Source organism: Poeciliopsis prolifica, unplaced genomic scaffold (genome assembly GCF_027474105.1).
Source record: "Poeciliopsis prolifica strain line A6 unplaced genomic scaffold, Auburn_PproV2 SCAFFOLD010, whole genome shotgun sequence".
NCBI classification, from domain to species: Eukaryota; Metazoa; Chordata; class Actinopteri; order Cyprinodontiformes; family Poeciliidae; genus Poeciliopsis; species Poeciliopsis prolifica.
The window spans coordinates 11,685,672-11,711,870 of record NW_026562385.1 but is presented as its reverse complement, the minus strand read 5'-3'; the positions used below and the strand labels follow the sequence as shown (position 1 = coordinate 11,711,870).

At 41.3% G+C, this 26,199-nt stretch overlaps 1 protein-coding gene across 2 annotated transcripts; it reads right to left on the bottom strand.

Annotated features, from left to right (window-relative positions):
* Positions 1-1,288: 1,288 nt before the first annotated feature.
* On the bottom strand, positions 1,289-25,504 carry tlcd4b (TLC domain containing 4b). 2 transcript variants are annotated; one of them, XM_055035587.1, is made up of 7 exons: positions 25,174-25,504; positions 18,821-18,973; positions 14,835-14,924; positions 8,606-8,664; positions 7,307-7,401; positions 7,147-7,220; positions 1,289-6,794 (listed from the first exon to the last, which is right to left on the bottom strand). In XM_055035587.1, the coding sequence occupies exons 2-7, from the start codon at positions 18,964-18,966 to the stop codon at positions 6,464-6,466; spliced, it is 795 nt and encodes a 264-aa protein (XP_054891562.1). In that variant the 5' UTR covers positions 18,967-18,973; positions 25,174-25,504; the 3' UTR covers positions 1,289-6,463. The 2 variants fall into 2 exon arrangements, with proteins under 2 accessions (XP_054891562.1, XP_054891563.1); XM_055035588.1 differs by lacking the exon at positions 25,174-25,504 and adding an exon at positions 24,239-25,167.
* Between the last annotated feature and the right edge of the window lie 695 nt (positions 25,505-26,199).

Here is a 26,199-nt window from a genome sequence, read left to right as displayed (position 1 = left end):
GCTATGTGACCATGTTTGGTAAAAGCTGTTCAGGAGCAAGCCCCCTTGACCGAGTGCCGCTCGCTCGCTCACGCAGGAGATGGTTTCAATCAAAGGCCTACTCTCGCTCAAAAAAGAAACTGATCGTACCCCCATCCCTACTGCATCCTTTACTGCACTCATTTTCAGACTTTGGCCAGAGGTTGACGAATGACTGGGTCCCTTCAGAATGCTGAGGAGGGATTTGGCTTTAAGTTTGATCTTTCTGTTTTTGTTTCGTAATGCATTTTTATCAACAAGAAGCATCTCCGGACCACACTGAATCTGGTTTTTCAGTCAGGTTGGACTGGACACAATCTGCTCTACAAGTATTTTTTTTCCCCACTAAAACTTCGCTGAGTAACAAACAAGCAATTTATAGGATGATGTGTGTAAAGTAAGACATAAAACATAAAAAATCACAGCAGTATTTTTATTTTATTCACCCTGAGAAAAGAAACGATTAGTAATTTCCAAACGTTTATTTTCCAAACTATTAAACTGGCACTCAAAAAATTTGGCAAGCTATACATTTAGTTCCACAGTATTTGTTTACTTTGGAATTAAATATTTAGTGAAGTAAAGAAATGCTTAATTTGGATCTAAATATTTAGTTTGCCAAATAAATATGTAATTTGAAACCCAAGTACTTAGTTTGCGAATTACACGTTTGGTCTGAAAGGCTGACATTTACAAATGTACAAAAAAATCTGACTTTGAAAATTAACACCCACATTTGTTTCGTCCACGACAGACTAAATAAACCCCAACATTTTCTGTCAATTGTTTTTCTGCACAACTTTACAAATGGAGCCCCATAGCAGTCGAATGAAAATGATACAAGGCTTTCGAAAGTTTGGCGTAAATGTCGCTGCACTCACCCCCTGGAGGTTCTTTGGTGTATATCTCCACCAGTTATGCATGTCTTATGACTAAAAGTTCAAAGCTTGTCAGACTTGAGAATAGCATCAGCTTTCAAGTATTGCTTCAGATTCTTTGTTGAATTTAGGTGTGTACTTTGACTAGGTCATCCTAACAAATGCAGATGCTTTGCTCTTAAACTCCAGTCCTTGAAGCCTAGTGTCCTTAGATGCGTCTATCAAGCTGCACCTTGATCGTCCAACGACTTCCTGCCGTCGTCTCCTTCAAAAAACAAACAAACAAACAAACAAAAAACACACCCATTTACAAGAAAAACAAAACAAAACCGACCAAAGCCGCCAATAAATCTTTTTCTGGTCTTTAAACTGAAGGAAAGATGAGTCTTCCGTCAACTTTTCGTGTTCATCTTTATTGAAGAACAACACTTTCAAGTAATTCTCAGCGTTTTATCACTACAATTACAAGATAATTAGTAGTGGTCATTGTAGAGAACAAAAGTCTGAGTCATGTGGTAAAACTCAGGGACCCAGTGGGCCTTTTCGTAGTGTAGGCCGTTTCACATTAAAATCGAGAAAAGTAAGAAGGTCGTACCGATTGCATCGCATTAAAAGATGAAAGAAAGAGGAAGGAAAGCCACACTGACAAACTTATTCACTGGAAAACAAAGAAAATAAATTCCAGGCAAGACATTTGATTATTATTATTATTACTTTTTACATTCAGTTTCCACTATCGAACAAATGCCGTCATCCTTGAGATGTTCAATTGATTAGCTTTCATTGTGTACAGTTCATCACATTTGACATCAGAGAATGAAAAGAAAACAAAATAGTCGCATCAAAGTAATGACTTTGTCATAAGTTGCACCGAAGAGGTCAATCATTTTGATCAGTTCAAGGTTTTACATGATTCATATACATTTTCAGTAATACGTTTGTGTTTAAATACTGTAATTCATTCGTCAACGAGCAGCTTTCTCCTCGCTAATCCGAGGCCATCGTGGTTGTTCCAACCTGACGGTGTTGATTACAAATCATAGTCAGACGCCACATTAATTCACTGTCACATTCAGTTTTTTGCACAAAGCCCTGTGCGAGAGACCAAATTGAGATACCATTTTCATCAATTGTCAAAGTCCTCCTGTATGCAGATGATTAGATGGTTTCCTTCTCGCCTTGTGCGATGAGTGCTGCGTCAGAGAGCAGCCTCTGTCTAAACTAAAGGAGATCCAGAAAAATTCTCGGATGATTCATCTCAGCTTAGCCACTCTCAGAAAATCTATGATTTTTCTCAGATTTTTTTTTCTTTTCCCTTAACAGGCCAAAGAAATGAGTCGGAAGTTGTTCCGTAAATCCCGTCACGCCGGAATATTCTGATTGCCATTATCATCTGAAATCGCCCTAATGCCACTAAATAACACATCCCAGCATTCACATTGTTAAGCCCCGCAGATAAACCGTCACAAAAAATAAAAAAATAAAATAAAAAGCGGGGTTTCCGTATGAGGGATCAGCTTTGGGTTAGGATACTCGACTGGATAACTGTTGTGCAGGCAGGTTTAGAAAAATATACACACGGCATGTACACCAGGACATAATCATGCTTATCCGAATCCGACTGCAACATCCACTGTTTGTGTAAAAAAAGGCACACGAGACTGTAGCCCCTCCTCTGTAAGTGGCAGACAGAAATAAGGGTCATCCCAGAGATAGGGAGTGTGCTTTAGATTTCCACAGTGAAAAATACAACCAGACCGTCCCGGACGGCCAAAACTACTCATACATTCACGTTTACACAGGCGACTTTTGCAATGTGTGGAGTTGAGTGGTGCCGTGAATGTTTGAATGAACCGAACAGGTCACATCAATTCTTGTTTCAGGGTCAATAAACGGCAAAGAAAGTCAAGCTCGGTTTGAAAATGACTGTCGAAAACGTGAGCCTAATGCTCAAGCGCTACCCGGGTTGCCCTTTGCCCAGAGCAGAGTTCGGCATCACTATTTGCAAAGTGGAGTTGAAGGAAGGGAAATGAAATGCAATAGAGAAAAAAACAAAACAAACAAAAAAAAAACAGTAGTGAGCCTGAAGCAAGAGCTGCTGGCTACATGTTGCTGCCTCTCGGATCTGGAAATAATATCAAACTCAACTCCACTGTGCCCCGGTGCCAGAGTGTTAACGCGCTGATGATTCACGGCGACCGTTCTAAATGCTATCAGCTTTACAAGCTAATAACAATCAGAGATCCAAGGAAGCTGGCGAGGGAAACGTTTTCTCTTTTACACACATAAGAAGGGAAACTATTTTTTTATTGGAGCTGGCTGTCGACCGAGTCGGACGTCTGGAAGCTGTGTGCATTACAGCAGAAAGTGCTTTTTATTCCTTTAAATAGTCCAGTTGCATCGATTGTGTTGGACTAAAAAAAAAAAAATGAACGGCCATTTTTGGGAAATTTCACAGTTAAGGTAGAGGTCTAATGATACACACAGAGGCTGCTAGTGCTACTGTGAATATAAGAGGCTAAAGACAGTTTAACCCTGGGACCCTGTTATCATTCGTTAGATTTTAAATAATAAAAATCCCCTTTAGTTGTGGAGGCTCCGTCTGTTGAGAACGAAACGGAGTCTCTAGTTCTAACATGAACAGCTGATAGTGATGCAAAAAAAAAAATAAAAAAAATAAAAAAGGAGAAAGAAAAGCAAATAAAAGAAAGCAGTATGAGCTATATAATCTGCCATAACCTGGGCAATATCCCAGTTCTTTTTTGTTTTTTCTAATTTTGGATTTATTTAGAAGAAAATGTTGTATTTTGCTATTGGACATTCATTCTATTGTTAGGACAGGCAAATTTTGAATTGACCAAAAATGTGAGTTGAAAAATCAGAAACTGTTGAAAAGAAAAAATAAAACAATCATGTGTCTAATACTACATTTCTCCGTATTTTGAACTTTCCAACACTGTCCTCACAAAAAGACGCTTGTACATCACTACCTGTGTGTGAGAGAGAGAGAGAAACTAACTTGACACACAAAAACTTAAAAGTTTGAATAAATATCTTTTCTTTTACTTCATATTGGATTTTGAGGTCACCCTCTTAATTGTGACTTCATGTTTATTTTAAAACATAAGTACAAACGTGAAAAAAAAATGTCTAAGTTCAGATCATGTGATGGAACTTGTGAAAAAGACTTTAGAACAACAGGAGTAAACAGATCTCATCTCACACAAGCAGGGTTTGACCATCTCGCTGCTCCCTCTTGTGTTCACTTCATGAACTACTCTACCACAGCAAAGCACGTTAGAAACATTCAGTCGTTCTGCTTCCGGGGTGCATTTGGTTAAGGTTTGTGCTTATACAGGAAGCCTTGGCTCGGACCAAGAGTGATGATGTCGATACCTGTCGTCGTCTTCTTGTGAAACTAAATCGGAGAGATCCCATGTTTCTGTCTGCCAGTTTGTGGTTATTAGCAAACCTCTTACAAAGAAATCTCTCTGCATCTATAAAAAATAAAACAAAACAAAATACAAGTACTGGCAACTGGCATATAGAAGATGTGTTAACAATTAGAGAGTTTACCGCTATGCAGAAGGCACCTGCATAGATGCTGAACGTGTAAATACTGTAACATGCACAGCAAGGAGAAATCATCAAAAGTACAAGAAGTTCATGCTTTGACTATGCTCTGTGTTGAAGGAGGTGGAGAAGGGTGGGGAGGGGGCACATTTTGGAAGACAGCCCCTTCCCCCTACCCCACTCCCGCCCAGCCCACGATTCGATGGTGTTCATCTACCTTGACAGTTCACTAAGGCATCACAGAAATATGTCAGTCTTACCATGCTCTACAATGAAGATCTACAGTTTATACCACGGGAAAAACTGGGCATGCAGAATGCCGGGCCGCTTCTAGCAGCATGGCGTTTCCAAATCAATCTGAGTCATGGACAGAGAGTGAGAGGGAGGGAAAAAATAAAAATAAAAAATGAGAAAGAGATTTCAAGCAACTCTACTGCTGACATTCTGTCAAATAATCAGTGATGCTTTCAGGAAGGTACCGGATCTCAGGATCAGCCTGCAAAATGCTTCGCAAAAGTCTTCACGCCACTCTTCCTAAAGACTCTCGCAACTGCAGAATGACTTTGTTTAATGATAGGCCAACACGTAGCGGCTCTAAAATGTGGAGAGATGATATGAAGTGCTTTGTGTTCTTGGGAACTGGTAGCGAATTCCTCAATTTCAAAAATGCTTAAACATTGTTGCGGGGAAACAAATGTGTTTGAATGGGTTAGACAAAATTCCATCAGAGATCTGGAATAGATTCATAGATTATTTCCAAAGACTTGCAGTTGAAACTGCAATGAAATGACATGCACATCACACTTTTTAGGTGTTTATACGTGAGAAAATGTGAAATTCCTAATTTCATTTTCCCTATCCGACTGAATTTTTGCACGCTTTTTTTTTTACGTCGATCTCACACATAAAATCCCAATTAAACACATTGAGGTTCATAGATGAAGCGCGACAAAATGAAGCTAAAAATGGGAGTCGGAAAAGAGAGGCACTGATGATTCGTTCTGAGGACACGGAGCGATGGCGCTGCGTTTCGGTGGATGGACCGGGGTGACCGGAAGAAATGGGAAGTCCCTCTGAGATTCCGATGTCACGATCTTCACGGATAAACTCTCTCCTTAGTTAAAAAAAAACTACGCTTCTGAGTAAATCATGATTATTTACAAAGTCTGTAAGGCAGGGGGGAGAGGTAGAACAAAAACATTCCAGCTGAGGCAGAGGGTTGTAATGGATGTTGTACTGTCACAGCTAATGATATTGGCGTAGCAGCAAAAAACAAAACAAAATAAAAATCCTGGAGAGTGTCGAGTTCTTAAATGAGATTTGGATGGAGAAGCATGGCTGGTGACGCAGAGAGGCGCTACTTATTATAAGGAGGCCACAGCAGGTAAAAACTGGGAGAGGCATCCTGGTGTTTTTTTTTTCTGTCTCTTGTTCTGAGGTTTGATGGATTTAAGACAAGAGCCCTGTAGGTTGACCACATCTCTTCCGCCGTGGACAGGACATGAGCTCCCAGCTGTTCATTGAAGGGAGGGGTGGAGGTGGTGATGATGGGACGTAGAAGGGATGTGGGGGGGGAAAGAAACCTCAACTTTGTTATACCTCCACTATTATTGCTTTCCTGTTTTTCCACAGGCACTTCAGAGGATTAGGCTTTGGCTGAAGTTGAGCGCTGAAGAGGAGGCTGGGGATGAAACGGCGAGAGATGGGAGTGACAGATGGTGCTAAAAGTGTGCTTGTGAACTCTAATTTGTTGTCTGCAACCGAAGAAAGCTACCTCCCAGCAGTAGAGTAATCACGCTCACTGGGGGAGAAAGGGGCGACAAACAAAACAAAACAAAAAACAGTGAGGTTGGGATCGCTGGTGCTTGCGTGAGTCAAAGAGTGCTCTCCTCGTCGGAAACCTGAGGACTCCGAGACCGAGGGGCGGGCGGGCGGGTTGGGAACGCCTCCGCTCCCCGCGTCCATCATGCGGTCGAGGGTTCTTTGTCCCCACGTTAGTCCGTGTGGTTGGTTGCGTGCTTCTCGTCCGTGTCGGCCTTGACCTTCCGCCCGCCTCTCCCCGTCAGGACTTTGTAGCAGCCGCGGGCGATCTTGTACATCCAGATGGTGTTGAGGACGTCCAGGGCGATGCACGACGTGATCCAGGCCACCTGCGCTCCCAGGCCCAGCCGCTCGAACTCGGCCGTGCCGAACGTGGCGAAGACGCTCGCCCAGTAGGACGGCATGACGGCGATGCGGACGGCGAAGAACACCACCGCCATGGCGACGCCGTTCAGCACCACCAGCCGGTGTGAGCGGGGATACTTCAACACCTCGTAGAACCACCTGAGGGACAGAGAGGTTCACGTCTTGAGCACTGTTGGGTCACAGATTAGGATAGGCGACATTTGAAGTTTCATCGTGATATTTTGTGGCGCTATTGTGATAGAGATCAAAGTGACAATAAGAATTACTTGGTACTTCTATTGCAGGAAACTTTAGGTATGTTTGTAACATACTATGATTGGTAAGTTACGAATCATAACGCCACAAAAACTTCACTGCTCTTGAAAAACAAAACTAATATGAAGCACTGAAGTTTGTGGTTTCAATTTGACCCCAAACTTAATCACAAATTTGGAAAAGCTCAAGACTTTGTAGGTAAATTTGAAGGAATTTGCCTGACACGCCGTCTCACCTTTGGTTCACGAACGGCGTGGACAGCTCTGAAATGAGACGGAAATTGGCGAAATAAGGAAGCACCCCACGTGTCTGCAAAAGCCAGATGGATGCATTAGTCGGAGAAACACGGAAAGAGTTTAATCTGGTTTTCTCCTCCTGGGGAACGGCATTCTCACCAACACGTATCCATAGGCATACAGCGCCGCCAAGTGGTGGCAGACGAAAAAGCTGTCCCCCATTGTGCTCCAGTTACATGCTAGCAGGAAAAGATCTGCGGACGAGAGGTGAAGGTGGAAGAACTACTAAGATTATGATCAAAAGGACATTTTGAGGTTGAAAAATGCCTCAATATTAAATTGTAAATAGTTTAATAAATGTTTGGGTTAACGGGCATACAATGAGCGGTAATTATTTCTCTGGGTATAACAAAGGGAACAAACATACATTTTGTCACATTACAGCTAAAAACTGGAAATTATTTTGGTGTGTGTTTATTTAATTTGTTGTAAATAAAGTAATTAAAATAATGTATTTTATATTTAGTCCTTTGAAGCAAAGCATAACACTACTACTGTTTGAGGTATTTCTTAACTTGCCTTGTTCTGTTTGAGATGTAATTTTTTGCTTACTTTCATTTTCAAAAGAACTGGCGCTCTACTCATTGGATTAGATTTAGGTTTTGACTTTGACTAGGCCTTTCAAACACGTGATTATACCTTGACCATTCTATTGCATTTTTGGATGAATGTTGATGGTTATGGAGGTAAAGCTGCACACCAGGTTCTTGATTTAAGAATGTTGTGATGAACAGGGATTTGATACCGATGGACAGTTTGTAATTTTTAGGCTGAAAGGTTCCTAGACATTTTCAGTCTTCTTAAAACAGAAAAGGTTTGGTACAACATTATTGCGTGTGGTATCCCCGCAACATGCTTCGATAAGATATGAAGATATTTTTCTTCTTCTATTATAATCTCACAAAAGCAGGCAGCACCTACGTCCAACAAGTTTCACTGCAAAGTAGATCTCGGCATGTATATTAATTAAACTTGCTCAATTATAGCAAGCTTTTATTCAAAGGAAAGACTGACTCATTCCTTTCTTGTTGACACTTAAAACTTTTGTTTTTTAACCGACAAAATAAGTAAATAAAATACAAGACTGACTCGGTTTTATTAAAATACTGCTTGTAAATTTATTGCTGAGCAGTTAAATAAAAAAAAGAGAGTGTCTAAAATTATGTGGTGAAGGGAGTTTACCACACTTTTCTTATTTCTATTTATTTAAAGATATTAAGAAAAACCACCTATCTGGTTGTAACGTGACAAGAGGTTCAAAGGATAGCCACACAGGCTAGAAGAGTTAAAGTAAGTTGCAAAAGTATTGATAAGGAAACTAACAAAATGATGACTGCCACGTCCCGTTAGGTCGGGCACAAAGGTAAATGATCAACAGAGGTCGAGGAAGGCGCTTACCGTAGAGGAGGTAGCCACAGGTTATGGCTACATTTAGTTTGACCAGATTAGGATCACCCCTGTGGAACAGCAAACAAAGTTTAAAGGTACTTGCAGTACAACTGGGACGTTACTACAATCAATGTCAGCAAACCAGGAGGGGGATCTGCTGACTCGTAGGGCAGCTGAGCGCTCGGATCAAAAATGCACAGCATATATCTGAAGACTAATTAACAGAATCATTATCATTCATGCTTGGTGGTCATTCAAGATCATATCTTATCCGTGTGTAGCTATGTTGGTTAAAACCAACATGTTGATGGGAAAACGTCTGGGATGAGGAGAGACGTCCTCGTTATGATCCGGCTATTAAATCATAACGGAGGATTTTAAGTGTCTGTGAATAACGTCGAGTCACAGCAACAATGGAGGACATGCCTTTGCTTCAGTTTACATGTGATGGTGGGATCAGTCGCAGGTATCGTGTGACACATGGCTGCCTGACGGTTCCTGTAATAGGACCTCACATTACTGCACATGTACTGTAAAAAAAGAACATTCACACTACAAGGGGCCAACACTCAAACACACACACATATGCTCAGTCAGGGTCTCCTCCAGTTTATTATAAGCCTGGCAGGCTTACGAGCCCCTCACCCCTTCCACCAGGCTGAGTGTCGTTTATTTTAAATCAAGTTTTTTTATACACCAGTAACAGTGACAGAAAAGATGAATTAATAGATTTATAGTTGATGCATTAATTTGCGCCATCTCTGCCAGTTGGCCTCACACGCCATTATTTCCAAATTCTAATGTCTGCTCATGCGCCTCCAAATTTTTGTAACTTTTAACATTTTTCACCACAAAAACACGGTGGGCCACTTGTGGTCTGCGCTAGCGCCCCCTACCATCAAACTTAGCAGGTTTTCTGGGGGAAACCCTATTCAGTTGTCATGTAGGGACATAGCAATGACTACCTAACTCAGTACAGACCTTAACCTAAACACAGCTGAGTGTCCACTATCATGGATCATGATGAGGTCAGCCATGATTTTCCTGTCATCTTTCACCCTTGCATTAGTGACCACTAATCTCTTATTCAGTTCTTGTTCTATACTCTTCATACGTTCCCGGGCATAAAAAAAACAAACAAACTCGGAGGTATAATTGTAATCAGTCGTCACAGACATATTTATAGCATGTTAGTACAAGTAGCTGCATTAATACCAGGAGTCATGTTTCGGCCATAAGCCCAGAGCTTATTAAGAAATCATATTTATTAATTGAGAGCGCATTTGCTAGAAAATTGAGCATGAACTCTGTTTAGTGGGCAAATTAATCAGTTGTGGGTGGTAACTATTCTGTTGGCTCAGATTGGCTGGACAGATGACCTCCACTTTAACGCAATCGCATATTCTTCCCAACATAAATGTGAAACTTCTAAACACTACTAGGCAAAAATATTGGGAGCAACAACTATCAACCAAGGACCATACTAAAGAAGGACTAATACAATATTGTTTTCTAGGTCTCTGATATTTTATGTCCCTTTCACTCCCATTATTTTTTTGTCGTCTTGACTCCTTTTTAGGAGACCAGAAATGATCATTTTTAAAACGAGGTCCCAGAGTGGACACATTTTTAAATGAATGCTTCACGTTTACACTGAGTTGTTTTGTTTCTTTTATTATTATTATTATTATTATTATCATTATTATTAAAAGATGACACCGTTACACCTCTCTTTCTCTCTCTCTCTCTATCCCACGTCCGGTGTTTGTTTTTTGTGTCACTCTGTGGCAGTGTCACAGCGCCACCGATTGGCCCGGCATGCCTACTACTGAGCTTTCAGCGTTCATTTCAACAGTTTACAAAAATTTACCACCGTCGTCTCCGTGTGTACGGACCTTAAACAGACTGCAAACTACGACTGTAAAAGATGAGGACAATGTTTTGCAAATTTCGGTCTTCGGTCTCGCTGAAATTTGGAATAACAGCTGCGATTAACTCTCACTGGTTTTTCTTCACACAATGTCCCCATCAGTCTCCACGAACTTTTGAAAAATAGACATCGAGTGGTCCATCAGGAGCAATTAGAATCCATCCAACTTTCTCAATACACCATTGATTTTCAAAATTGAATGCATTAGACTTAAAACAAGCATGATGCTATTACAACATAAAATCAGTCCTTTGCAGTTTTTCTGCTCACACTGATATTGCAGTGATTGCAGTTCATTACGTTGTGCAGCACTAGTTTTAAGATGTTTTTTTTATGTGTTTACACTAGTTGGCCAGAAGGTGGCAGTGCACTGCGTATTTACAGTCAATATTGGACACAGTGTCTTAATGTTTTGGATAGCTGCCCACTACAGTAGGCACAAAGCATGAACGGTTTCTTTCCCCGCACCATAGTATGCAGTTTTATCACATTTTGGTCGCAGATATTGAATCATTCAGCATTTTCTCTTTTGCTCACATTCCATTAACGGCCATTTCAGCCCTGAGCTCCTCCCGTTAACCAATCTGCTGTATCGCCTTACTGCACTTGCACTTAGACACATTGAACAAAGATCAGGTTGACCAGAACCCAATCTGAACGGTGGTGAAACAATCAGGGGTCCTGCAGGCTGCTGCCGCCACAGAGTCCAAAGTCTTTTCCATAATCACATCAATGTGATTCAGCTGCAGTTAATCAAATGTACAGTAAACCTGCGTTTCTAATTCAATACATGAATAACTGACTGGAATACAGCAGACATGGATACCTTTTATGTTTGGAGGGTCATGACAGCATCGTCTCAAAGAACCTTACGTTAGCTGTGTTCAGACTGTGTGTGTGATCTACAATCGGACATATTTCTGACAATTCCAGATGTCCATACTGGAAAGTTTGAGCTACTTTTGCAGGCGGTTATGCAAGAGTAGAGTGAATAGGTATTCTAGACAGGAAACAGTCTAGGATACTGTTTCCTGTAGGGAACCATCTTATAAACAGATGTGTTGTTGTTTTTAAATATTGATTAGGATTCTACAAAACTCAATCAGTGTATCAGACTATATGTCAGAAAGATTGAGTTCCTCTATTAGATCGTAGCAGCCTGTTGTACTCTCCAGCTCATTCTGGGGGACCACAACCTCTTCCCATGCCAGAGCGAATTTATATGATCTCTTCCCAGGAGTCTTCTCCTTGTGGTACAGAAAACGTCCTATTCAGTCCAATCAGAAGCCAGAACCATATCAACTAACTCCTGATCCAGAGGAGCAGCAGCTCTGCTCTGAACTCCCACAGGATGCCTCCACACCCCACCTCTAAGGTTGAGCCAGGGCTCAGTCTCATTGGACACTCAGGTTGGTGGTACAAATACAATCGCAAATTTATCAGTGGTGCAATATGGAGGGACAAGACTGGAAGTGTAGTTTTAGAGTGAAACTAAAAAATTGACGCTGATTAACCATCTCACTAAGAAAAGTGTGAGATGGTCAGAACAAATTATAATTATATAATTATAACAAATGCCTCCACATAGCAAATTCTAATTAGCAAATTAGAATTAGAACTTTCAGCCATTATTTACGTTCAGGTATAAATCCGAACACGAAAGCTGGACGAAATGGGACATGACCGTTCAGACTGTTGGATACGCATTCGATTGTAAATGGACGTGGAGCAGACTGGATATTTTGGGGGTCAAATGATCTGAATTGAGTCATTCAGGCTGTCATGAAAAAGTTGGATATGGATTGGATTTGGACAAAAAGGCAGACAAAAAAATAGATTTGGGTTGCATTTGCCTGCTGTGTAAACTTAACCTTAGTCAGGGATTGGCTTAAAAAAAGTAACTTGAGGTAACATACGTGCCACCAACATCTGGCTGCAGAAACATATTCTGGATTCTAACACCATCAGAACATGTGGAGACTGTGTCTGCAGACAGTGGGAACTTGGATGTGACATTAGGTTTAAATAATCTGCTGGTCGGGTTCAACTATTTTGGTAGCTGCTGTGGATTGTTGGCAATGCCATCAGCTTCACTGCTGCTAAGCAACACACACAACATCTCAGTTCAATTCCTAGAAATTTCTTTGGTGAGGTTCCAACAGCTGAGTCTCCATAACTTCTGAAAGCTTATATGTGGTCCAATGTCTTTAACCCTGAAGCCTCACCACGTCTACAACACGCTGCACACACCTACTGAGTTCAAGTCCATTCAAGATAGGCAGCCCAGGCGAGGCCGTCAGAGTTGCTTTGTGTTTACTTGACGAATTATGATAAGAGCTTGAGCCGGCTACAAAACAATGTGGGCGTCTGACAGTTTGGCTCGGGCCTCTGAAGCCAGCAGAGGACGGCGCTGCAGCTTGACGTGTCTTAAAGTTGCGACACAATCGGGCTGACTGGAGAGTTCATGCATGCAGAATAGCAGAGCGGCCAGGAGGTTAGCCTTAAACCCATTAGGATCATGCGGTGGGTCGGGTTAATTCTAGAGGGTGGAAAGGATGAGCTGAGAAAAGAGGAGTGAAGGAATAAACAAATATATTCACAGTGCCATGGGAAAGTATTTTCAGTTGTTCTCCACATTACTTACACACCTGAGAGATCTAGCTTTAAAGTGACTTATTTTTCTTTGGCGTGAAAGGAACATTAGTGGTTGGGAGAAGAAATTGTTCACTTTAATCTAGAAACTTTATGGAGGGAGCTAGAGATTAGGGTGATGGTAACAAGCCCTTCTGACCTCTGAACAAAATAGTCAATATGCTGGTTAGGAGTGTACTGATAAATCGGGACAAATTTGGGCGATCAGTCGATACGTCTATGAGAAAAAGCTTTTATCCACTGATCTTCACTACATCTGTAAATGTCTGAAAATCAGTCACTGTTTCCATTTGTAAGAGACGGTTGACAGAGAACTATCCACCAGCATATGAGTGCAACAGTGGTTAGCAATAATCACCCCACTGTTGCCAACTTAAAAACTTTGTCACTATACTTAGCAACTCTTCAGACAAAAATATTTTTTGTGTCAACCGGAATTGGCAAGTCAGGCTTTTTAGAGATTAGTCAGAAAACTGCAATCGGTGCATTCCTGGTTTAGATTAAAGTACTAGCATATGTTAGAATGGGACAAAGTACAGATGTGAATTGTAAAGCTATCTTGAGGCTCTCACTCCAATTTGACTGTTTCTTTTTTTTTCGCAAAAAATAAAAAAGGACCAAAAACATGCTAATCCCTCATGCATAACTGCCAGCAAAAGTAGCTAAAAAAACAAAAACAAACAAAAAACACGTTTAAGGTCATGTGACAAAATGTTTTCTTTTGTACAGTGTGTGAATACATTTGCAAGGCAGTGGAAGAAACAAAAAGAACAAAACAGGTTATGGAAACAAAGCAAAGGGAATTGTGCAACAGAACAGTCCATTAGTGGGGTGAACCACCGAGAACCTGAACAGAAACTCTGCAACAAGGAGAACAGAGGCGAGTGAGCCTCCATCTTTTCTCCTTACTCATAACCCCAAGTCCCCCACTTCAACCTGATCCCAACTTCCACTTCCCTGCTCCATCACCAAAGGAGACACTGAACACAAGTGAGGCGTGCCTTCAGCCAGAGACGTGGGGTACAACGGGCAGCTGAAAGCAGGAGGACGCTGATCGGGGCTGGATGAGGCAGGCTGCCGTTCCACAGCTATGAAAAGGAATCTTTCTGGTTGGGTTTATTTCTAAAGGACAGCTAGAGGAAGTGAAACAGACTCTAGAAATCAGAAGAAGGAAGGAGTGCTGTAGGAGCGCTAAGACAAAAAAAATCAAAAACAAGAAAAAAAATATCTAGAAGATGGATATAATAATAATAATAAAAAAAGAGGAGCTGGGAGGGTAACAATTTGTGCAAGTGGAGGAAAAAAAAAGTTGCAGCGGAGAGAGGGGAAGAAACAGACCGGAGAATAAAAGGCCAAATCCAGTGAATCTACAACCCACTGGAGACTCCTCTGACATGTTAGATCTGCTCTCTCCTCTTCTCTCTCTGCCTGTCTAAAAGAAATGAACGCCATCTTTGTCAGCCCAGAAGGTATTACATTTCAACTCAGTCTATCCTCCACCATTTTTCAGCTTCAAATTCTTGATCCCCTGCCAGTCTGATACTTGAAAACGAAAGAAACCGTTCCCTTTTTTTTTTTCCCCATCCCGCCCTGATAGGGTTTGTGCTTCAGCTGCATTTTAAAATAACGAGGCAGAGGAATTTCCAGAAGTCTTACCAGACGGGGTTGGCGTTGACGGCGTCGTCGAACCACAGGATGTACAAACAGAAAAGCCCCACGATCAAGGCGTGCACAGTGGACACCAACCTGGGGATTGACAGTACACACACACACACAAGATGACCACGAGTTTTGTCCACATAATGAGGAAGCTTTAGTTTGACTTGATAAATAGCCATTTGTGCCTACGGGGACATTTAAATTATGCGTGTGTGTTAAATTAGGCCTGAGAGAGCCTCTCCTCTGACCTTTGGAGTGGTTATCTGGGTCACAGAAGAACTCCTGAGAGCCAGCAGCTCTTATCTCCCTGTTACCAGGATCACAATTCTTGCACTATCACTGTTCAGGCTTTGGGACCGTCCACAGGCTGCAGATGTTGGCCCAAGCTGGCTCTACAGTCAGCTAACCATGCGGCTTCTGAGAGCGCTGATAGAAGAGCAGCGGCTTGTGGTGCCTTTCAAACACGTTTTAAAATTGTCAACTGCAAGTGTTACAGTTGGAGCAGGTCTGCAACTCACAATTATTTTAGTAATTCATAACGCTAAAGATTATTCTGACAATTAATCAAACCAAAATTGCCACATTCTGTAGATTCTTCATTTACAGGGGCAACATTATTCATTTTCCAGGCACATAGTGCCATTTCATAGTACGACCAAGAAACTATGTTACCTTCAGTTGTTATAACAATGCTGTATAAATCAAATAAGACATAGAAGAAATTTGCTTTTGTCATTTAAGAACAAACTTCAGATAAAGTGAGGTTTGTTCAAATTGTATTTTAAGTGATAACATGTTTTCTTATTAAAAAAAAGGAACTGAATTGTTTATTTACAAGTGTTTTCTCTCTTTTTTTTATTAGCTTAAGTATCTACTGCAGAAGGAGAAAATTTTCATATTCAATTACAAATCAAAATAAACGATAGCTTACTCAATTACTAATATAATTGTTCACAGCCCTAATTTAAACCATTGTATTAAGGGATTCTGTCTATAACATTTTACTTTTATGTTGTTGTTCATCTCTTTGTCAAGTGCTAAACACAAATAAGCACTGCACTATCATAAAATCCCCATCGTCATAAAATGTGAAAACAGGAAGACGTGTGAATCCTTTTGTTGATTGAAAACTCTGCACTTTTCTTAACTTTACTAAAACATTCTGTTCTTCCTCTTCGGAGATACTTTCACACTTGTCTCCTTGCACTTAAGTCACTCTTACGCAACCAACACTGACACACTCGGAGCTGGGTCTTATGCAACGGCGAAGCACTCTGAAGCGAAGCCATTAGTAGATGCTTTGCCTCCAACTTGTTTGGGACTACTTGGCCGAGGCACTCCGTTCTTTCTCCTAGGGTCAAACAAAACTGATGCCAGCCACGGCTGGGCAAATGAAAGGGAGCGGGGCTGACGGCAAACAAACGGGCCGAGAAGACGCACGCATCGGGGTCAGCGGGGGCAAAAAAAAAAAGTTGCACAACAGACAGTTGCCCTCTGAACCATAACCATGGGGTTTCCACTTGAAACATTAAGCCTCCCACTGCGGCGCACATGTGCAGGACGATGAGTTTGCTTCAATCACGACTGGACCCGACTCACGACAGCGTCAATATCAGCAACGCTCAGGGGTCAGTTTGGTGAGGATGTCCTTTCACTGTAACTCTATACAGTGAGGACTTGGCATAAATGTTTGTCCCTCGCGACCGCTGTATGTAAACTCTTTGTTGGGAGGAAGCTAGAAAAACTGAAGCAGCAGTTTGATTGGTCGACTGGAAACATTAGCGGACTGTCGAAGCCTTCAAGATATTTTGAGAGAGCTATTGTTTGAAAAGAGTGAAGATACTCTTTGCTGAAATCCAACTTCTCTCTGTGAAGAACGTAGACATTACACAGAGTCGCACGGTTTATGGAAGTAAAAATAGCCGCCGCCTGTGGATCAATTTTAATGTTTATTCAGCAATGGGAGCTGACAGTAACATCACAAGATCATAACAAGATGAAGGAAGCTAAGAAAACCACAACTGCCAGTAACAGCCTTTTGTGGAGCATTGACTGCAACTTCTGTAGAGAAGTTTGTTTGGTGTGGTCAGAGCCCAGAGTGGTGGGACTGTGATGTGATGCACTTCACTGACACAAATTTATTTCATAATTTCGTAATTATAAATTTTAGCCATAGTTTACGTCCGGATTTACCAAGTCAGGATTCTTCTGTGGCAGAATTGTGATGGATGTTTCACATCCGCAACATAAAAGCTGGATGAGATTCGACATGACGGTTAACACAGCAGTTGCTTTGAAAACTGTCATGTATTCATTTCACTTAGTACCGCATATGGAAGTGACACAAATCCAATTTTTGGGGTGAAAAAATTCGAAATGAGCCGGTCAGACTGCCATGAAAAAGTTGAATATCGGCACAAAGAAAATTGGATTGGAGTTGCATTTGTTAGCTGCAGTGCCCAGACTGTCAGCCAGCACAGATTTCTACAAAGTGGAAACTGAAAACAACAATACCTACAAGTTTCATATCTAGAAAGCAGATCGCAGATATTTTTACTCAAAATTATAACTCCACTAAATTGTAGTATCTATAACTGCATTATTGCTGAACCAAATGATCATATATCCTCCTTTGGTTTTGATAATTTTTGACTATAAAAAGACAAATAGGCTTAATTTCCTTTTATCGTCTGACCTTTTGTTAGATTAAATGTTTCCTATTTTGTTATTCCTCTTGTTAAACCATTTGGGAAACCCCAGATGATGATGTCATGGTTTTAGTAAGTTGGGTTGATGAGGAACCGCTGTGGGTGAATTCAAAAGCTGTACCTTAAACACGCTGCTTCCTGGTCTGTCATAACAAAAAAAAAAAGAAAAAAGTGTACTGTAGAAGTTTAGTTCCTTTTCCAGTACACTTTCCAGATGGCTGTAAATACAGCGGCCATCTGTTCAAACAACTATATAAAAAAGCATAAGCAGCATGGGAGTGACCAGCCATTCTTCAATTCAGGACGGATGTGAGACTTGTGTCAACAAACATGCTGCTTCCTTGTGTGACATCACAGGGAGATCACAAAATATCAGGAAGTTTGGATTATGGCTCATCAAAAATATGATTCAGCCTTGTGTACAACTTGCAGATGCCCGAACAAATTAATTTATTTATTTAAACACGTGTAAAAACTCCAATGAGCGTGCTTTTCAGATTTTTCTTTTTTTTTTACTATTGTTATTTTACTGTGAAAAGTCTGCATCAATTGATCAGGCAATTAGTTGATTCTGGGATTTAGAAAATAGAAGAAACTTTGGCAATACTAAATGACCTTAAGCAGGAAATGGTTAGTCTGTAAGCAAAAATAAAAGGAAAAAAAGAGAATATTTTTGCTTTATGACAGGTTCTCACTTAAGATTCCATGAATCTCAAAAATAAAATAAAAAAATCTAATCAAAAAATTGTAACCTTGTTTATATTGTATTTTACGACTGCAATTCAGTCTGTCACAATAAATTTTGTTTGACAATAAATTATCTCAGAAATGATTGCAATAAACGATAATAGCGTTGTTTTGAGATTATTTTAAAGAAATATAACGGTGATGGAATGATAACGCAAGAACACTTTCTCAAAGATCAAGTAACTTTAAATTATAATGAACATTTGAAACAGGAACTGGACGACATTTTAATTTTGTAAAATAAATGAAACAAAACAACAACAAAAAACAACTTAAATTCATTATTAAGTCTCTGTAAACAAAATTATCCTTCAAAAACTAGTTGAGCCTAAAGCACTAGACTGAAGCCTGTTATTATCCAGTGCTTTGGTAGAAAGAGCGAAAAGAGAAAGATCAAGCAGATGGAAATTACTGAGCTCGCTTCAATTTATCATGTGATTAATTGGCGTAGCATTATTTATTATTACGCCAAAATGGACAGGCAAAAGATAAATGTGTTCACGGTGTAAGGTTTTCGTTCCTACGCACCTGGAGTTCCATTCGGTGAGCTTGGTGGGAGGTAGCTGTTTGTAACCCGTAGCGACGGCCAGCGAGAGCCGCGGACTGGCCACCGAGAAGAGAAACTGGAAGCCCACGAAGCTGCCAGCCACTACGCTCAACTCTCTCATCTCCATCACTCACCTAAACACAACAGAGAGGGGGGGCAGGAAGGGACAGGGACATGGAGTGAGTGATCCACACGGACAGGTTGGGTCGATCACTGTCAGTCATCCCGGACGGCGGCGGCGGAGACGGAGGAAACCAATGTGACAGTGGCGGTGGGAGGCTGCATATTCATCAAGTCGCCCAAACCGAACAGGAAGAGGAAAGAGACAGAGGGGAAAATAGATAAACTGAGAACAAACGCCGTCTAATGCAAGTGACAGGCGAGCTTTAGCTGAGCCTCGCTTTACAGACGAAACAAACAGCAGAGTAAAGGGAAGCAGAAGGAAAAGACTGACAGAATCTATAGGAAAATGAGTCTGAATACAGTAGGCAGCACAGGAGCTGAATTTGGAATAAAAGGTCTCCATTATGCGTATTCTGCAAGCGGATTACCAGGAACCCACCAAAAAACAATCCCTGAGAAGAAAACAAAGACTCTGCATGCAAAGAAAAGAGGATTTTGTTTTTTTTAAATGAAGCAACGGGTGATGAAGCTTATGAGGCACAAGCAGTTTTCAAAACGAGTTTACTTCAACAATGCAGCTCGTTATTCCTACAGTCTATTTTTTTTTTATTTAAATCAGCTGGTCATTACAGCGCCTTGCTAAACAGTGTTCATATGACTCGGGCATTTCGCCACATTACAATTAAAAAGGCTTTTAGGACACGGTCAGGAGCAGAATAGAGAAACTTTTAACAATTAAATCTCCAGAAAGATTTGGCTTGTACTGTACTCGTACTCTGAGGAGTAAAGTATGAAATGCATCTGTCAGAGTAGGGATGCACCGACCCACTGTATCCGATACTGATACAGATATCTGAGGTCCAACATCGGCCGATATCGATCCAAAACAGAAAAACACGCTGAATTGACTTAAAACGCTTCCTATTCTGAAACACAAACATCATTACAAATTTATTTGATACCTCTGCCCCCGTACAGAACTCTCACATTCCCTGGTTGCTTTGCAGGCTTGGTCAAAACGAGTGAAAAACACCACAACTTTAAATTTGCTCATTTGATGCGATTGGGAGTAGAACAGATAATTCAAAATAAAATTTGAAATTTGCTAAAATTTTGCAAGGAAGAATGGGTCAATATTTCCGTCTCTACTTACACTTAGGCGGTTTAGGTCTAGTCCTGCAGCTTGCAACAAAAGATGATTCTAAATGCACTTGTACATCCGACTTTATAAGTCTACATACAAACATCCAAGTTTGTGGCTGTAATTTGTGCAAAATGTGAAAAACGTCAAGAGGTATGAAGACTTTTACGAGGCAATGTGCATGTTTTGCCACCTTTGGTGGCTATTTGTCAGCAAATTTCTTTCAAAATGGAGTATAGACGCTAATAAAACCCAAAATTTGTAGAGCTGGAACAGCTTCAAGTCATTCACCTCACTCCAAACCTCCAAAGAAAAAAAAAAAAAAACACGGTACTCATGTATACTTCCTGTGTATCATTTGTTGTGAAATACTGCCTAGTCGGTATTCTTTATCTCGGCTCTAATGTATGTAAAGAGTCGAGTTACAAAAGGCAAACATACTGTGAGAGTACACATCTACTAACAATAAATACATCAAAGGTTGCTGGAATTACCATCGAGCTTGCTGGGTTATGGTTGGAAAACGGATCAAATTCCCGTCTTGTGTGACGATTGCGCCGTTTGTAGCCTGTGCTAGCTCTGTTAGCATTTAGACAACCGTAACGGTATCTAATCATGCAGATTTTCCTACAAGCGCCTTCTCCAAATGTTAGATTTACTACAGATTTGGGTTGAAACCGTGCAGGTAGGTTATGCTTTTACATTGAAGCTGAGACTTTGACTGTTTGTCTCCCATCAAAACATTCCCATTGCACCAAGTCAGTTTTTACAGCCATAAAAAAAATTATGTTCAACTAAAAGACTTTTGCAATGGTTAGCTTTGCTTATTGAACAACTATTTTAGAATACATGTTTCAGTATCTCTGATACATTAGCTTTAATTTACTATGTTATAGATTTTTCGTCGCCTTTTTTCTTTTTTTTGGTTGGAGCATTGCATTTTGGGACATTTATTCCCTCTGGTTTTGTATGTTGTGCAGCTGGAAGAATTTTTGCTTTTATTTATAAAAGTTATGATGTACAATCATGGCAACAAGATCAAATTTTTACAACTGAGAGCAGCCGATTAGCATCTCAATACGGCCAGACAGAGAAATAAGGGGGAGAACCAAAAGCAAATTAGGTGGATAAGCACTGCTAGCTTGCAACTGACAGTGTCATCCAAGACATTTTACTCTGGATGGTCATCGTAGGACAACTCTTTGGAGACACTTGAATGTTATGACATTTAATTTCCCTAGGAGCTAAATATAAGGTTTTTTAAAATTGAATTATTACGGCATACGAATTTTACACACATATGAACAAGTGATACTACGGTGTCAAACCACACTTTTCTTATTCTGTGTCCAGATTGCTCACCATCAGCTTTAGCAACCCGACTACTATAAATATACATGAGGTGTTGACATCAAGAACGGTTGGAGATCATCCAACAGGCCAAGTACATTGTTCACATGCAGAGTGTGAATGTAAGGCGCCTTCATTAAAGCACCCCGACAAATATTCCATGTGAGCCATTTTGCTATTATGATATTGTACATATTGCGATTTGATAAATTGTGTGGTTTGTCATTTGACGTAGTCATCGGCTGATCACTCAAAATGAAGAAAATCGGTGCCGATCGATCAGTTCGCTACATAATACAGACTTCTGGATAATAAATAAACTTCTTTTGTGCAACAGTTCAAAGGTAATTTAAAGCACTTCTATCCTTCTTTTGTAACAATCAGTGAACAGCTCGTTTGAAAAGTGACTTCTACTGGGTTCAATGCATTTTTTTTGTCGTAAAGTAACTCTTTTCTCTGTTTGGAGTAAACAAACAAAAAAAAAGCTCTCTCTGCAATGAGCTAATTTGATTTTGATCACTCCGCCAGTGAATTGTCTCCACATGAACTGCACACCACAGAGTTTTTGCTCATCAGCACTCTGACTCCTTTTGGGAAATCTGGTTCCCTTCACTGAGGTCAACAAACTGGATGTTTGTCTTTGCAAAATTAAGACAAACACCAAAAGACGCACTGAGAGGACAGCGCTTGATCTTGTGAACTTTGATGTTTTTGAAAGGATAGTGGTGGAGGTTATTGATCCTCTGCTCCCTAACACTGACACCGTGCTCTCATCAGTTTTCTACAGCTGCTTATGTTCAAGAACAAAACTATTGATTCGCCAGACGCGTCAAGTCGACTTCCTCTCAGCTCTGCTTCCCAAAAACACAGCAGTCCTTAACTTGTGTTAGCCGATGAATATATGGACACCGCTGGAAACTTTTTTTCATTTTGACATTTATTTATTGAACAAAATCCTCATCATCTGAATGGTAATTTTTTTTTTCTGCTTTCTGTTCTTGGGTTTGTTGTAAAGTAAAACTCTAACTGAACAAAAGGCAGGAAGCAGAAGAGGCTGTAAAGTTAGGAAAGTACAGGTTACTACAGGTAAAGGCTAATTATGAGCTTTCGCCTGCGTCCGGTGTTATTATCTGTTGCGAGCTCCTGCGTCAGCGCCAGTCTGGACCGTCACCTGCTCTATACCCTGAACTTCTGATTAAATCCAGAGAATTATGTGAGTTATGCAAACGCTAATTACTGCTGGCAAGATTACATTGTGCAAGACAAAGGTTACTGAGAGTCGGCAGAAAGCAGTGGAAATCTGATACGGTACCGATATGTGGAATTATTCTGTTTGCACAGCAATCTAAGTGGGTTAACCACCAAGCCGCACATGACACCTTGGGTATGTAATGTACACACATCTACAGTGATTTGGAGAACAGTTCAGAAAGCCAAAGACATCCTTACATTTTACTGGGATTTTATGTCATAGACCAACACAAAGTAATCCACACTGGCCAAAAGGTTCGATTAGGTCTCGTCTGACCGTAGCACCTTTTTCAACATGTTTGCTGTCTCCTACATGGCTCATGGCAAATATTATACAAGACTTTCGCGGCGTTTGCAAAGTAGCCGATCCAAGAGCTCCATTTATTTTTCTTGGCACTGATTGATTGTACACCAAGACGGGAAATAAAGAAGACTGTTGATGTTAGCTTCTGTGGTAGTGCTAAGACAGTGAAGAATGTTTATCGCGTGGTTTTAAACCTTATTTGTGAAGATTTTTATTTATTTAGGTATTGCTAAAGGGGGAGAACAAAAATACATGCCACACTTTTCATGTCGGTTTTCAAAAAAGAAATAAATAAAAAATTAGGCTCCTTTCATTTGACATTTAAGATCTATCCTGTGTTGGTCTACCACACACAGGATTCCTACAAACTTTTCTTCTGGACAACTTTAAATTCAACTTGAACCAGGCCTGTGGTTCTTAAGAGTAGTTTTGGGGAAACAATGCACTAAAGCTGATAGTCTTTGGGTTTGTTTATTTAGTTATTGTTTAAAGAAAAACAAATAAGGTACTAAAACTCTCAAACTGTCCTTACTTGACAAGGTTACATTTTTCAAATATGGCTGGTCTAAGTTACACTCCAAAAATCAGGAGTTTCGATCTTGTTCTACGTAGTTCCAGCTGACTATTTTATTTTACTTAATGGACATTTATCGTATTGTTTATCGTAATAAGTGTCTCATCACAATAAGTTATTTTTGACACAATAAATTCCAATTACTGATGTCGGTTAGTTCTGCCATTTTCTCCACTGCTTGTTCAATAAATATCAATACATTTGAAAAGATGACTAAATACAGTTACTCTGTGCATTTTAGTGACATAAATCACACTTCTGTTTGTGACCAGTGTCCTAAAGAAGCACATTACAAACATGATCGTTTTTCAAGAGCAGTATTTGTTTGTGGCGCAATGATTATTGTGCCAGTCAGTCACAGCCCTACCTAAAGTTGCTTGAGTAGTTCTTATAGTCACTTTTATCGTTATCACAATAGTACCACAAAATATCGTGATAAAACTCTTTAGTCCGTATCGCCCGCTCCTATTTGAAGTCACCAGGACTAAACACACTGATCAAAGGCTTTTTAAGCAGTGCAAATCATCATTATTAAAAACAACAAACTATCAGGTTCTGCAACGAAGCAGAGGAAAAGCTCCACAACACCCAGTGAGCCCATTACTCCCCACATGTATTATATGCAGCTCGTGCCTGAATAATTCAGCATCCTTCACCTGGCAGGCTGGTTCATATCCCGCCCAGTGGGAAGAGAGGAGACGGCCCGCGGAGCCTCCTCACTGCGGCTCGCGGCCCCCGGAACAGGAGAGACCGCTCTGTCATCCACTCCTGACCTTCTTCCGCAGGACCATCCTGCTGCTGTCAGCAAACCGTGACACCCCCTCTCAGCCCCCCACGGACGTCTCGACCAAACATAAATAATAGCGCTTCAATTTCCCTCCCACCACCACCACCATCACTTCTACCCCCACGACTCTGTTTGCGTGGAAATCCAAACCGATCCCCAGTCTACCGCATTGCTACACCAAACCTCTGGGCTTGGACTTGCACAATAACCCCCCACCACCACCACCACCTCCTTCTGCTCTTCCTCCTCCTCCTCTCTCTCCCCGCAGAAGCCTGATCGCACCGTTCTCCTCCAGCATGCTGGATCCTGACATGAATACTGATGCATCACGGCTGATCGGCGCATCTCGCACACAGACCCTATAACAATACCTCCACCTCCCTCCTCCACGGTGTGGAGGGACCTGCACACACCGTGGAGCGGCTCGCGCAGTCCGGGGACGTGCAGCAGGGGCGAGATAGTCTGCAGACGCTCAGCGCGCGCCGCTCTTTGGATGCAAGCGAGCAACAAAAAGCGTTGCAGGCAGCCGAGAAAATGGCGAGTTTTGGCGAGGAACGCGTCGGCAACAAGACACGTAGCTTGGTTTATTTATTTATTAGTTGTTGCCTCCCTCCCTCCCTCTTGAACCCAGACAGGTGGAGAGCGAGTTGTAACAAGCAGACCCCCCGTTATCAGGTGCGGAGAGTTAAGCGCGAGCTGGCGACAGCGAATAAAAAGGAGGACAAAAAGAAAAATCCGAGGCAAAATGCAGACAGAAAACATCGGTGCAAAGCGGTGGAAGCGGAGGAACGAGGTCTGCTTTACCTGCTAGCCGTCGCATAGGGCACAAGTTGGCGGACAGAGCCCCCCCACCAGGTTCGAGCGCCGGTGTTGTTGTGGGCGTCTTCTCTCCACTTTCCTTCAACTTGACGTTAGCTAGCGGCTCGGCTACAACTGAAAGCAGCCCGGCTGGCCCCCAGGATGAGCCGAGGAGCAGCTCCACAGCCTTCCTTCCCCCGCCACGAAGACAAGCGCCGCGCGTCCCGCGAACAAGGAGAGCAGTGGCTCCTCTCACCGCCTCATGTCGTCGCTTTCGGGGCTTCTCGCACGAGAGGGACCCGACAGAAAAGTTTTTTTTGTTTTGTTTTTTTTTTTTTTTTTTTTCGTTTTATTTTGACTCTTGACAGAAAGCGAGCGAGCGAGCGAGCGAGCGGTGACGTCGACACGTACCCGCCTCCGCGTGCACACGCCCCCCTGGACGCGGGTAACACCCACGAGAGGCAAAAGGCCTGCGTTAATATGATTTATGGCATGAGCTCGCAGGGCCGGCCTCAGGCTGCGTGGGGCCCCGAGCACAATTTGATTAGGGGCCCCTCTTCCTTTTAGGAATGTCACAGCTACCGAACAGCATTTCAATGCAGATTTATTGGAAACAATAAAACAAACAATAAAAAGTATTTTCTTGCCAATTTTGCTAATTAAATAGATACGTTTCATTACTGTTTCACGAGATATGTCTGCAGAAAGCAGAATAAATAATATGCATGGCATTCATTTTGATAAATAACATTTTGAAAAGTCAGAAGGTGTTTGGTTTGATATGACCAAATTAGGAAAAAAAAAAGTAAATCTTGATATCTTAATGTGAAAGATCAAGGCAAAGAAATGTTTGAGCGGAACTATTGCACGTGTACTCCAAATGTATTGAATGAAAACAGCATCAGCAGTTGGGTTTAGGTTTGGGCTTTGACTGGACCGGCGCGTCTCAATTCCAGTCGTCAGCCCCTCTGCTCTGCATGTCTTAGGTGCACATCTATTCCAGAACAGCTGATTCAAATGATTGCATCACCA

Excerpts from the sequence above, each read along its gene's own strand:
- tlcd4b (XM_055035587.1), bottom strand. The coding sequence starts at position 18,966 with ATGGAGATGAGAGAGTTGAGCGTAGTGGCTGGCAGCTTCGTGGGCTTC. Across the intron at positions 7,402-8,605 it reads CTGTGGCTACCTCCTCTACG|ATCTTTTCCTGCTAGCATGT; the intron begins GTAAGCGCCTTC and ends TCTCGTCCGCAG. Across the intron at positions 7,221-7,306 it reads ATGCCTATGGATACGTGTTG|ACACGTGGGGTGCTTCCTTA; the intron begins GTGAGAATGCCG and ends TGGCTTTTGCAG.